The sequence below is a fragment of the Aythya marila genome (genome assembly GCF_965140915.1).
Source record: "Aythya marila genome assembly, chromosome: 24".
Lineage (NCBI taxonomy): Eukaryota > Metazoa > Chordata > Aves > Anseriformes > Anatidae > Aythya > Aythya marila.
The window spans coordinates 4,202,318-4,215,519 of NC_139065.1; the positions used below are offsets into that span (position 1 = coordinate 4,202,318).

The 13,202-nt window shown below is 54.7% G+C and overlaps 1 protein-coding gene across 9 annotated transcripts in view; it reads left to right on the top strand.

Moving 5' to 3' along the window:
* Positions 1 to 13,202, top strand: part of NFASC (neurofascin) — an 84,062-nt gene that overhangs the window by 56,941 nt on the left and 13,919 nt on the right. For 5 of the 9 annotated variants that reach the window (XM_082778642.1, XM_082778641.1, XM_082778643.1 and 2 more), the window contains 2 exons: positions 339 to 512; positions 2,337 to 2,351. In XM_082778642.1, coding sequence (XP_082634768.1) covers positions 339 to 512; positions 2,337 to 2,351 — 189 coding nt within the window. Of the gene's footprint in view, positions 1 to 338; positions 517 to 2,336; positions 2,352 to 8,949; positions 9,189 to 13,202 lie in introns of all 9 variants that reach the window. The other 4 variants (XM_082778644.1, XM_082778647.1, XM_082778648.1 and 1 more) reach the window with 2 other exon arrangements.

The following is a 13,202-nucleotide window of genomic DNA, read 5'->3' on the forward strand; positions in this document are numbered from 1 at the left end:
TGCTCACTCAAACCAAGCTCCCGGCTCCGTAAGCGATGCTGCCCGGAGCACAGCACGCTCTGCGCGATGCTGGGGGGAGGACAACTTTCTGTCTGAGACCTCGGCACTCGTGCTAGGGCTTTCCTTGGCCGTGCACACCACCAAGTGTCACCAGCAGCAGGTCCGCCAGCCAGTAAGCCACCCACTGCCCTAGACAAGGCGTACCCAACACCAGATCCAGCTCTCGGAGCCCTAGTGGCCCCGGGCTGCCCCCAGGTCCTGCCCTGGGGCCAGGTGACGTAGCACAGCGTACCTCCGAACCCAAGCTGAAGCCGCCACCGCCTGCCTTTCCTCCCCAGTTAACGGATCCAAAACGGGCAGGACCTTGGTAGAGAACTTCTCTCCCAATCAGACAAGGTTCACCCTGCAGAGGACGGACCCCATCTCGCGCTACCGATTCTTCCTGCGCGCACGGACCCAGGTGGGGGACGGAGAAACCATCGTGGAGGAGTCGCCAGCCCTGCTGAACGAAGGTATGTGCAGAGCCCCAGCTGCTGGCCTCGCTGCGGGGCTGGGGGGCGCGATGTGCACGTGTCAGCCAAAATCTGCAGGTCAGGGAATTTGGAGGTCCCCAGAGCGAGCGGTGCGAGATAACGATGGGTGCGCATCTGCTACCTGCTGCGGAGACGGGCAGACGACTGGCCTTGTGCACTCTTGCTAAATCACCCCAAATTTGTCCCGTAAAAGCTCTGCGGGAGCAGTAGGGACAGCCAGGCACCACCTCTGCAGCTCCTCGGTAAGAGCTGGACACGGGGCAGATGATTTCTGGGGCACTGGCAGGAGGTGCTGCAGCTGCATCCTCCAGGCTGCCCCATCACCCCACAGCCAGCAGCTGACCTGACCCAAAGCAGAGCCCCAGCTCCCTAACGAGATAAAATGCCCGTTGTGAGGCATTCATCAAACTAAGTGAAAGTTCAGGAGCCCTGAGGGAACTCGGGGAGACAAAAGCTGGCTCTTTCCTTTCTTCAGCATTTGCTAAAAGACCTATGATTTAGTTAGCACTATGATTTAATGGGGTTTTTGTCTCCTTTCCTCCATCTCCCCCTCCCCAGCTAATGGCTCTGAGTAGGAAAAGTAATTCCTACTGATGGCCCAGAGGAAATGAAATGCTTCCTGGCATGTCTTAGGTGGGTTCCAGCAGCGCTAATTGCTGTGACGGGATCCGAGATGGGGCTGCACAAAGACACCAGCAGCCAGGTTGCACCTTGGCAAACACGGGAGGGGGAACATCAGTGCTAAAAAAAAGGGGGTTTGCTGAACGAACTGCTCGGAGCACAGGGATGGGGCTGAAGCCATCAGTGCCGACAGCAGCTCTGGTTATCCCACATGTGTTTTTACTGGGTTTGCTTTTACATGCGGGTAACGGTGCCTGTTAGGGCACTGCTGACAAACAGCCATGACCACCAGCTCCTGTGTAGTGCTTAACTGGTTTGTGTCAGCAAACAGCAGCTGAGGACAACGTCCACGTGCCAAGGTAAGGGGCTCTGTCCGCCGGGCTCTGCAGCGGCCCCAGGAGCTGCTGGGGCTCAGCAGAAGGACAAGGAGCCGGCATTGATTCCGAGAAAAACGTTGAAATGTCAAATCCCCAAGCAAAGTTACAGAAATACAGCATTTGACCTCAAAACGTGCAGCCCTGAGGTACAACGCAGCATAGGCGAGTGGTGTCAATGCCAGGCGCACAAGCACAATTAGCAGCTCTAAATGAGTTTGATACGGAGGAACCTGCTGCAAAGCTGCACGAAAGGGGAATCTGGAACTGAAAAAAAAAAAAAAGGAGATTAAGAAAATTAAACCCATTAACATTCAGGGGTTATTTTCTGCTTGCCAGGCTCATTCACCTGAGCAGTCTGAATAAAACCCAGCTCTCTGCTGCCCTGTGCCAAGGGCTCACACCCACACAACGCAGGCTAAGACCCGATGTTAGAGTCCCACCAGGAAACCGAAGGCAAAATTCGGTGTCAAAACCAGTCCTTGCTGGGATTAGGTGTAAGCACCTGCTTCAGTGCTCTGCTTAATCAGCACCGCTGGCATCTCTGCAGCTGAGCCCGTGTGTGGTTAACCTCCAGCTCCAAGGGCTCGTCCCTGCTCTCTGCCCCGTGCAAGCAGGAGGGCGATGGGTTGGAGCTAATGCATTTATTTCCTCTCTCTCTCTCGAATCTCTGGTGACTGTGTGCAAGTGGTCCCCAGTCTCCCGTTGGTGTGTGCTGGTTGTTTTATATATTCCTTTGTTTTCTCTTCCTTTCTCTTCTATGCTGTCCTCGTATTCCCCTCTCTATCCTTGGCACTGCACCCTGAAGCCACGCCAACCCCAGGTACCGTACCAGCGGAGGAGGTAACAGGCATGGGGCAAGGCTCACTCCACGCTCGCTCGCGTGTGCTGGCAATTAAGCATGCACTCCGTTAACCCTTTCAATGGGAAGGTGAAGCACCAGGGGCCTGAATTGGGCACGTGGAAGGAGTGCAGGTGAAATGGGGACCAGCGGCAGGCTCCCGGGCTGGGTCTGCAGGGATCAAAATATCTCCGAGCAGCCTTAACAGCCTCCGAGATGCGTAATGACGGCCAAACAGCGCAGCTGCCACGGGCTGTGCAAGCAGAAATGAGAGTCAAGTTGCACTGTTAATGAGGATTTTCGCTCCAGCCCTCTCCCTTTGTAAGCCTCGGCATCGCTGCCCTGTGAAACACCCCAAAACCTTTCCAAACCTCTCCCTTTTAGGGCTGCCAGGGCTCTAACGCAGGACAATCCTTTTGCTTCCAAGCCCATTGAAAGGGTTAAGGACAACGTTTGTGCCCCAGCTGTGCATGTCTGCATGCGAGGCTATTGCTGGCTTTGCCCTCTATATCGCACATTTCTCCAGCAGCATTGAAGCACACAGAAACCTCCTTGTGACAGCGGGGGCAGGGTACCCACCTGCTTCAAGGAAACCTGAATCCCCAATTAATCCAGCGTCCAATTATCCAGGTCAACAGTGCAAAGCCTTAGCATAACTTGGTGCCCAGAGGACGCCCACCTCTTCCAAGAGCTGCAGCCACGACTTTTCCCCCCCGATGCGGCGTTCCCACAGGGGTTACAGCCCTGTAACCCAGTGCTCGAGGGGCAAGGGCAGCACTAGGGGATGTGTCCACCCACAGCACACCCCTAGTGCTGCAGAAAAGCTTTTGGTCTCTCTTTTTGGACCCTCTGCCCTGCACCGAGGGTGCTGGAAGAGGTCGTGCTTTGCCCTTGCTGGCTGCAGCCCCAGGGCTGGAGCGCTGCCGAAGCGCAGGACCCGCTCTGTGCACCTCTAGGTTGTGCTTCCCTATCTCCTAAGGCGTTTCTCCTCCTTTTATTTTGTTGCCGTGACGTCTCTACTCAACATTATTTTGCTTTTTATTTTCCCTTTCTGAAGAGCTGCCAATCTTCTCCTTACTGTGTTTCTCTTCCTTAAACTACAAACGTTAGGGGGTAACAGATTGGTCTGCTTTGGCTGTCGGGAAACCGAAAACAAGCGGAACCTTTGGGAACCCCTGAGGGCTGGTTTGCTGCTGCAGCCGTACCTCAGCCAGGGTTTAGCCCACCCACAAGAATCCAGATTTTCTTTGTGGATCGGGATCAGCTTCTGAAGTCATTTTCTGCTTTCAGCAGGTATTGCTGAACTTTGAAAGCGCGGCGCGATCTCTTTATCCATCCAGCATCGTATCGATTCAGGAATAATTTCTTAAGCTCCTGGAAGCTAGATGGACGAGTTGCCGTTCAAAGGACACGTTCATTAAATTCTGTAAGAATAGGGGCTGTTCCTCTATTTTTCCCTTCTGCTAGGAGAAATGGCAAAGAGCAAAGACACGCAAGCACTGGAAGGAGGCTGGAGAGCAGTAAGCGGAGCAGCAGGTCTTTAAGCACTAACTCTCAGCATTCAGAGCCTTCTGGCTGCAATACGCTTCTTCGGGAGGAATCGAGGCAGTGTAAGCTGTAGCAAGACACAGAACAAATCCTCATCCTGATATCGAGCCCGATGTCGCATCGTGTTAGGGCACGTCCTGGCAAGGCAGCGTGGGCAGGTTGCGGGTGCTGCTTCCGCGGCTGAAGCGGTGTTGGTCCTGGGAGGCTGCTCCTCTTCCAAACACGTAGGGGTTTCAAGCAAAATGCAGTTTGACCTTTCTCTAAAGATTCATCTCCGCTCAGTGACCTAGATTTTGTAGATTTTACAGATTCACAGTGAAAGTTGTCTTAAACTGCAGTAAAGCGCTATTTGCCATCGGCTGTTGGCACTGAAAAATGGCCTTTTTTTTTTTTTTTCTTCCAGGGGAAACCTTACATACGTGGGGTCGTAGCTGTTCTGTAGGCATGTGAGAAACTGGAGCAACTTGATGAAATCAAAGTGAAGGGCAGAGGCTTCACCTTAGGAAGCCTTTACGTTTCCTAAGCCAGAGCTGGATGGAGGGAGAGGTGCTTTGGGGAACAGGTGCCGTGCAAAGGGCTCTCGTCTGCACAACGAATGAAACAAACGAAAACTGGATCCCAAACTACCCTTGTGTATGTCCTTTTGTCAGGGTCGTAAACAGCACTGGTCTTGGACTTTGAAAACATTGATTTGTTTGTTCCCTTCTTGTCGCTCCATAGCTAGGAAGCGGAGGAGAAAGGCTCAATTGTTCATTTTGGAAATGGGCGTCAGCAGCGATACAGAGAACTGCTGACCCCTCTCTTTTAGATGCCATTCAATCGCTTCTTTCTGGTCTCAAATTTCTTATAGCTGTCAGATTTGGAGCCGTTTTTTTCTTTTTGATAAAGACTTCAACAATCTCCTTCTGTTGCTAGAAACCGTGAGAGGGAGATAGGAAAAAAAAAAAAAAAAAGTCCAAAAATGTATTTGGCTAATCATCTAAATTCATGAAAAATTAATCAAATTTCTCCAAGCCTAATTATTTTGTAGACACACCCAAGGGAAAGCTGTTACTGCAGCCTAACAACACATTAAAAGCATCTTTAAATAATTAACGAGCAGTATGGCTGTGCATTGGTTTTTGTATTTTGCAAAAACATGCGACTGCTTGGTGATACCCCACACCGCTTGGAGCAGGGCTCGAGCCCGTCTCGGAGCAGGCTCCCTCCCTCTCCCATGCCTCGAATTTTTGCTTTTACGATTCTTATCCGCAGATTTCTTCACTCTGAGCATCCCCCAGTTTTTGCACAGGGCTCGGGCTCCTTTTTACCAGCCCGTTCCCAACCCGGGGAGCCAGGGCGCAGCAAAGAGAAGGAGCCTCTCGAGCAGCCCTCCTGCTGCAAGCATCTCCCTCATTACTTAGCCTATTAATTGCTACAGCCAGACTGCTGCAGCCCCTGCCCATTACGAGAGCGTCTCCTCCCCACCGTGCCCCACAGTCTCCTCCACCAGAGAGGCTAATGTATCTTGCAGACAGAAAAAGCAATCTGTGCCTTGCAAAGCCAGGGCCGATTTATGAGCTAAGCGGCGGTTTGCGTGTTCCAGGAAGAGGGGGGCTCAGCTGTTGTGGGAGCCAGAGAATGAACATTGCTGCTGCTGGCTTTTTTTCTGGCTTTTCTGGGCACGCTGGGGCTGTTTGAAGCCTCCTTCCTTGGATGCTCCAGTTTTCAGGGTGCTGCTCTGCCCTGCAGTTTGAAAAGTGGCCGCCCCTTGTCTGCAGCACCTCCTGCCTTCAGGTATCAGGGAGGTTTTCTTCCCCCAGCCCTCGGGTGAAGGCTGGGTGCGTGGTCATGCATCCGCACACGAGGCAAACGCTGCCAAAGTCCCCAAATGAACCCACGAGGGGGGAATGCAGGGAGATAAATCCAGCAGCTCTGCACAGCTCCAAACTGCTGCAGCCAGGGAGGTGTCAGAGCTGCGTTTTTAGGAGGAGGCGCGTGGTTTCGGAATGGGGATGATCTTGTAACACCGAGCACTTGGTTCGAGCAGGTCTGGAGCTGCCAGCCAGGAGCATCCTTAATGAGCCCTGCCCTGGTCGCAGCGCTGGGGCCCCTGCCCCTCGCTGTCTGGGGGGAGCTCTGATCTTCTGTCGGAGACCGGCTTTGCCTTCCCCCAGACCGAACTCGGCTCTCATTAGGGGATGGATTTCAAAGGCCGCTAAATGCCCCTTATCTTCTCTCCCCCAAATCTACCAGCTGAGCTTTTTCTTCCGCATACATTTTGTATTCAAACACAAATGAGGCTGCAGCTGTGGTTCCCGGGGCAGATGAGGACCAAATCCCCCAGCCCAGCGGGAGCCCCGCTGCCCGGGCTGGCCTCATCCTGCCCGGTGCTGCCCGCAGGCAGGCTCTCCTCCTGCCCCTCGCTGACCTCTTGCTTTCTGGAGCCAAAGCTCTCACCTTGTACCCGTTCCTAGTCCTGCCAGGCTCCTTCCTATCCCGGTGCCGACGCACGCAGCCGATCTCACTGGGACTTGCTGGGGGTGAGCCCGCGTTACCCTGATGCGCTGAGATTGCTCTGCTTGTGGGGAGCCTTTCCAGGAGAGCTCGTGCTGTGCTGGAGCAGCGTGGACAAATCCCTCCTGGCACCACCATCAGCCAGGATTGAGGTGCCCGGATCAGGCAACCACAGGAGGGCTGCTGGCACCATGGCACCCAGGAGAGCTCTGTGCTGGCATACATCCCGCAGGCAGCATGGCTCTGCACATATCTCCCCTCTATGAGGGATATTTTACCCCAGATCATCTCTGCCCATCTAGGGGTGCATTAACAAGGGCTCTCGCCTTCTGCTAAAGCCTTTGCAGCAGCACCAGGCGATGCCCACAGCCTGCTGGGGTGCTGCACGGGAGCAGCATGGCACAGTGACGTGCGCCAGGGCTGGGAGCTGGGCGTTGGAGCAGCTCTTCCTGCAGCTCCTGCCCTTCAGCAAGGTGCTCGGTGCCTCGGTGGGTCGTCTTCTCCTTCGCTGTGAATCGAGGATTCACAGAGGAGCTGCATTAGCTAGTAAGGAGTCTCCACTGTGCAGGGTTGTTGTGGGCATTGCAAGCCCAAGTAGAGGACTTGCACCACGATCACGTTCACAGTAGCCCCACTAATCACTTCACCTTCCGAAAAATGCCATAAATCAGCAGACTGAAGCCTCAGGACACAGAAAAGCGAAGGCTTGGTAAAAACTGGGTGAGCGAAAGCAATGCACAACAGCACCCCCCCATCCTCCCCCCACTGCCACGGCTCAGCCAGGTCAGGGCCGGCTTTGTGACACCACGTGCACCCCCGGGGGACAAAGTCGTGCAATTTTCTCCCCCCCCCAGCCTGGCTCCCATCACCGTCGCTGCCGTCTGTCGCGGGCTGGCTCCGTCGCACGAGGCTGGGGTGGGAGGGAGGCGGCTGCTCCATCCCCCTGCTGCTCCATTGGGTGCTGTGCTGCTGCATGAGGCTCTGCGAGGCGCCGTCGGTCGGTCCCTGTGGCGGCGAGGTGCCGGGCACGCCACGGGGTCGTGCTGGCCATGCCTTGGGGACGTGCTGGTAACCGTGGTTTTATTGCAGCCGCGCGCGGTAGGGAGCTGGACGGCCTCACCTGCTGCTCTCCTCTGCCCTGGGACTGCTGGAAGGGCTCGGATTTTGTGGGAGCCACCCTGGGGCCTTAGCTCTGGCCTTTCCGAACGGTCTCTGGTGTGTTGGTAGCCTTGAAGGGACGCTCGCTCCCATGCAAGCTGAGCTGGGACTGGCTTGGTGATAAAGCAGGGCATGGCTTTGCTCTGGGACACTTTTTAAAACACTTTCCTGGAGCTATTCTTGTTTGGGTGATATTTGCAATAGCCATTTTCATTTGCCTGATGGGGCTTTGTAATCCCTTGATCTACAGAAGAGTAAGTAAATACAATTTAATGCAAGCACCACAGGATTTCATTTAACTTCGGCAGTTTAAGCAGCTCTCCAGATGCATTTTCTGCTGGCAGCTTTTCAGGCAGTAGGGCAAACAGTTTTTACAGAGCGATGCCCTTTCATACCTGAGGGCATTCAGCAATAGTTTCCAATGCCCCAGCCACAAGGCTGGTGCTGCTGCTGGCTCCTGTTTCCCATTCGTGACAGCCAGCTACAGCCCCAAGCACTCCTGCTCACAGCAAGGATTGCAGTCCTGAGCCAAGCCAAAGCCAAAAGGTGGATCGGGCTCCTTATTGCCTCCTCCAGCCAGACCAAGCCCTGCGCCCTCCTTTGGTGGCGCTCAGGACCCTGTGAAACCACACCAAGAGGTGTGTGCAATGTGCACCTCTACCCTTTGACTCACCCATGTGTGTGGGGGCAAACAAGGGCTGTTAAGAAACCAAATTGTGCAGAAATTTTCTCTAGAAAGCTTAGGGTGTGCCAATCCCTCTGTCCTAATTTAAATGTGAATGGCGAGGGGCGGTGATGGCACGGTAGCATCCAGCACCCACCAAAGAGCTAAGGCCCCGGCAGTGTAAAGGCTGCTTCATCACCCAGCTGCAGGATCAGCACAGAGATCAGCAGGGAAGGACACAGCTAAGCCACAGGCCAAATTGGCAGCTCAGAGACACTGGAGGTGTCATCCCGGGGCTGCTGAATTAGTGTAATCGGGGCTCGCCTGCTCCACCACAAATTGGACGGCGGTGTTTTAAGAGTCTGGTCCGGTTCCTCGTTTCGGAAAGCCTGGAGAGCTCTCAGCTGAAGGGGGCGATGGGTTTGGGCAGCCCACCCTGCTCATCCCTGTGACGGACCCCACTTGGTGTTGCCCTTCGGTGCCCCAGGAGGAGCTGGCAGAGAGCTGGGAGGCAGAGCACAGGCGGCGGAGCTGCTGGGTGGCTGGTGCACGCCGGGCGGGCGCAGGAGCAGGGGCTGGGTGCTGCTCACCTCCCTCCTGCTCCCTGCTCGCCCCGGTTCTGGAAGGGGAAAGACCTCCAGGTCTGCATGGTGCCGTGCTCGGCGATGGGAATGGCGAGGGCGAGCCCGAGGAGACGTAACCGCTTCTCCACAGCCAGTGTCTGCGTTTCCCTCTGCCAGCCGCCACCTGGTTGCCTCCAACCGCAGTCGATCTCGCCAGCCCTACGGCAACCCCAACCACTCCAACTACCACAACTACCACAACCACCACCACCGCCACCACCACCGACACCACCACCACTACAGCCGCCACCACTCTGCCCGCCACCACCGCCGCAAGCACCACAACAACTACAGAGAGGGCTCCGGCAGCCACCACAAAGCAGGAGCTGGGTACTGAGCTTTCCTTTTCCTCTCTCCCCTACAAAACCTCCGGGGGCTTTCCCCGCTTCTCGCTCAGAGCCAGGATTGGTAACGGGTGCAGGAGAAGTCTCACCCACACGGTGAGAGGTGCCCCGTGCTCCGGGAATGGCTTTGCAAGCCGGAGGTGGCACAGACTCAGGGATTAAGACATGGGGAGGCTGTGCCACCCTCCTGGTCCCAGCCCGACTCTGGGAAAACACAGCTCTCCCTGGGGTGTCACACTTCTGAATTAGTGTGAGGGTCAGGAAAGATGTAGAAGACCCACCAAAGTACTATTTTTGCCGTTAAAATGGGGTTCGGTTACTCCCATAGATGTCACTTCAGATTTAGCCCATCGTCTGGTAGCTAAGAGACCTGTCGGGGCTCACAGGAGCCCTTTGGGTCGTGGCGCTGACGCTCTCTGCAACGCGACCCCGTCAGAGCCCCCAGGGAACCTGGGGGGGTGTCGGCAGCCACAGGAGCTCTGCTCCTGGGGTTCAGCAGGGCCAGAGAAAGCACGCGGTCAGCTGGAGCAGGGGATCCAGCGGGTCTGGTGCAGGCTGGTCCCTGCTCTGTGTTTTACTGGTGGTTACAGGGAGAGGCAGCCCTCGGAGCTTTTAAAAGCACTGCAGCAACAAGAAATGTGGTGAAGAAACTGCAGAGTGGTAGGCAGGTTATTCAGAAAGGAACCCAGCTCGGAGCAAAAGGGAACGCAATCGAAGGAATTCAGTTACATAGCTGGATAGGACGCACTCACAAGCGCTGCCCTAGCAAAATCAGTTTAAAAACTGGTGCAAGGGAGCGAGCTGCAGCCTCAGCACCACGTACGAGGGCTCAGTAATGAAGCAGGTTCACGAGATCGGTACCACAACGCAGTCACAGCTCAGCGAGCACATGGGAAGCGCTGCTAATTGCAAAGGGGCAATTACCTGCGCGCGCTGCAGCCACGGGGAACGGGAGGAGAAGAGGCAGAGAAGCAAAAAGCAGTCGGGGAGTGGCACGAGGAACAGCACGGGGCCCAAACAGCCCCGGGGACACGAGCCCAGAGCCCGAGCTGTAATGCAGGCAGACAGGGGGCCTGCGTGGCAGCGCAGGTTGGGGCTGCAGGGAGGGCTCCAGGTCACGTCCCCGTCCCCCCCCCGGCATTAGGGGCTCCGTTGCCCTTTCCCAAAAGTCGCATAGCTGCCCTCCTTCCAGGGACGGAAGTTACTCATTGGTGTTTTGTCAAACCAAATCCTAAGCTACGTCCCAAGGCAAATAATAACGCTAAAATCGAGGCGCAATTTGTGTGGAAGCTCTTAAAGCACACTGAGCTGGTGGCTTAGCTCCACCTCGCCAGAAATAGAAGCTCATCCACTCTCCAAAGCAATGTCGACAATCCTCAACTTCAAAATCAGAAACGAGTGACTTCATTGCCCCACTGGCTGTCTCTAGACCCAGTAACATAAAAATATTCTCTCCCCGCTCTGGTAGTGAGTCCGTGCCCGCTCATGCGTGCATCTTGCGTTCGTTTAGGCAGGGGTTTAGCCAGGAGATTCCCCTGCAGACTGAGGTCTTCAGGGAAGTGCCACGGAGGGCTTCAGACTTCCAAGCTAAACCAGATGCAGTTGGACTTCAATGCCAACAAGCAATGAGCTATTGGTAGCCAACACCCCCCAAAATTTTGACCTTAAGGCTCTTGTAAGAAACAAATGTGGCCTCAGATACGTCTGTAGGTGTCAAAGCATTAACTTTAGGAATGGTTTTGTAAGATTTTACTGATACCGGACGCTAGGTGAGCTCTCATTTCTGTCTAATCCACAATACTAACTCCTCTTCTAACCTGTCCACCAGACACCAATGGATCGTCCATATGGGACATAAGAGCTTTGGCTAATAGTAACTGGGCAAACATCACCTGGAGCCACAATTACTCTGCAGGAACTGACTTTGTGGTTAAGTATATCACCAGTAAGCATCAGATCGCGTGGGGACTCTATAGGGTTGTGATGCCATTAGAGATCCTGCCAGCTCTCAAGACTGCAATCTGTAACTCAGTCTTAATTACTGAGTGTTGAAAGATGCTCTGTGGCCACGTGGAGGGGAGAGGAGGTGGCAGGATGTGGTCGTAGCCATTTAGAAAGCACCAGAAGTATTCCTGGTGACTCACAAGAGATTCCCCCTCCTTGAGCTGATGGCCATGAGATGCTCGTATGCACGAACCACGAATGTGTTCAGTTCATTGAGCTGGGCTCCATGTGGGCTCGGCGTAAAGAGCCTTTGAAAATATAAATGTGTGTATATGAACGGGGACAAAGCTTTCACAGCAAACAAATGACACAAATTGGAGGGGCTTTATATACCCTTGAAGGGCTTGCTGAGCCTGGAGCTGGCAGAATCCCCTCTGATCCCAAACCTCCTGGCGTATCGGATATTGTTGTCTCTTGCAATTGTAAGGCTGTACGTAGTCTGGAAACTCCAAGTCAGTGCCTCTGCTTAGTACTTGTTTGGAAAAGGCATTTACATGTTATTGGTTGTATTTTATTTTATTTTTTAATAGATAGGCAGCGATGAACGCTGTTTATCTCTGACTTTATTTCCCAGCCATTTCAGTCTTATCGTCTGGTATGCTGGCTTTAAATTGGCATTTAAAATAAGCCAACTTCACCTAGCCATCAACAGTGAACCACTTTTGGCTGTTTACAATGCTAAGAAATACCTTGCTGATGACTTAAAACAGCTCTGACGGCACAGCAAGTGCCCGGTCTCTTTGCAGACAGAGCAGGATGTGCTGGGGAAGGGGACCATTTTCCCCCTTCTGAACTATTTTCCACTTCAAAGCCTGCAGGCCAAGTCCCGAGCTCCCAAGGCTCCCTTCCAGCCCCGTGGGATGTTGGTGATGCCCCTGAGCCACATCCCAGTTGGGGTGAGCGGGCTCATGTGCTCACTGCAGCGTCCAGCTGCCCACCAACCTCAACCCACAGGCAAAACCCTCTGATCAGCTGAGAGGCACCAGGCAAATTCCAGCCCGTTTGCTGTAAAACCCCAAGTATCCAGACCTGAGGCTGGGCAGATAAAGGATCTGTCAGGACTTCAAGGCAGGGAGCAATCTCCTCAATAGCTCCTGGTGTATTTTTCAGTACGGCAAGCAGGGATGCGGCCAAGCCCCCACCTGATTCCTGCACTGCTGTTTTTATCCTATTCCCAGTGAGTACTAATCACGGCGCCGTTAATAGCTCCTTGACCAGCCAGCCGTGTTATTTCTGCTCGGTGCCTGGGGCTAGCACAACGCATCACCTGCGGTGCCAACGAGGTAATCTCGCCGAGCCTCCCGCGGCTGGGTTTGATGTGCGGTTTCTGTTTCTCAGGTAACAAGACAGAGAAATCCATCCCCGTTAAAGCTCAGACCCCCTCCTCTGTGCAGCTGGCGAATCTGACGCCGGGGATGGTGTACAAGCTGTGGGTATTCCCCATATGGTCTAGCCCCAGCGAGCACTCGTACATAACCTTTACCACCAGCTCAGGTGAGAGGGGCTCCAGCCCCGGGGCGCGTGTCCGCGGCATGTCACTGCGTGTCCACGGGGGCACCGGCGTGGTGGTGGGAGGGGATCGAGCACGGCACAGCCCTCGCCCACCATCCCGTCCCTGCCCTAGTTTAGCAGCTGCCCGAGCAGCCAAAAAATCCCCGTCAGGGCGCAAGGAAGGGTTTGGAAGGAGGGCAGGGACCACGCTGGGGTCAGCACCTTGCTGCGTTTGAAGCCCCGCAGCTGCACGCGCACATCGCATCTCTTGGTGCCTCGGCGCACGGCCAGACCCCAGGGTAGTGCCACGCAGAGGTGAGGGGCAGCACTGGGGTGTTGTTTTTGCAGGCAGCCTCCTTTAGAGCCACGCACGGCGCATGCACAGGGCTTTTCAGCGAGATGCCAAGCAGGTCTGCTTCCCCCGGCAACTTTGCATTTAATTGCGCAAGCAATTTGCCAGGCTTATCACCTCGGTGATTTTCAGAGCTCCCTAATTATGGGCTTC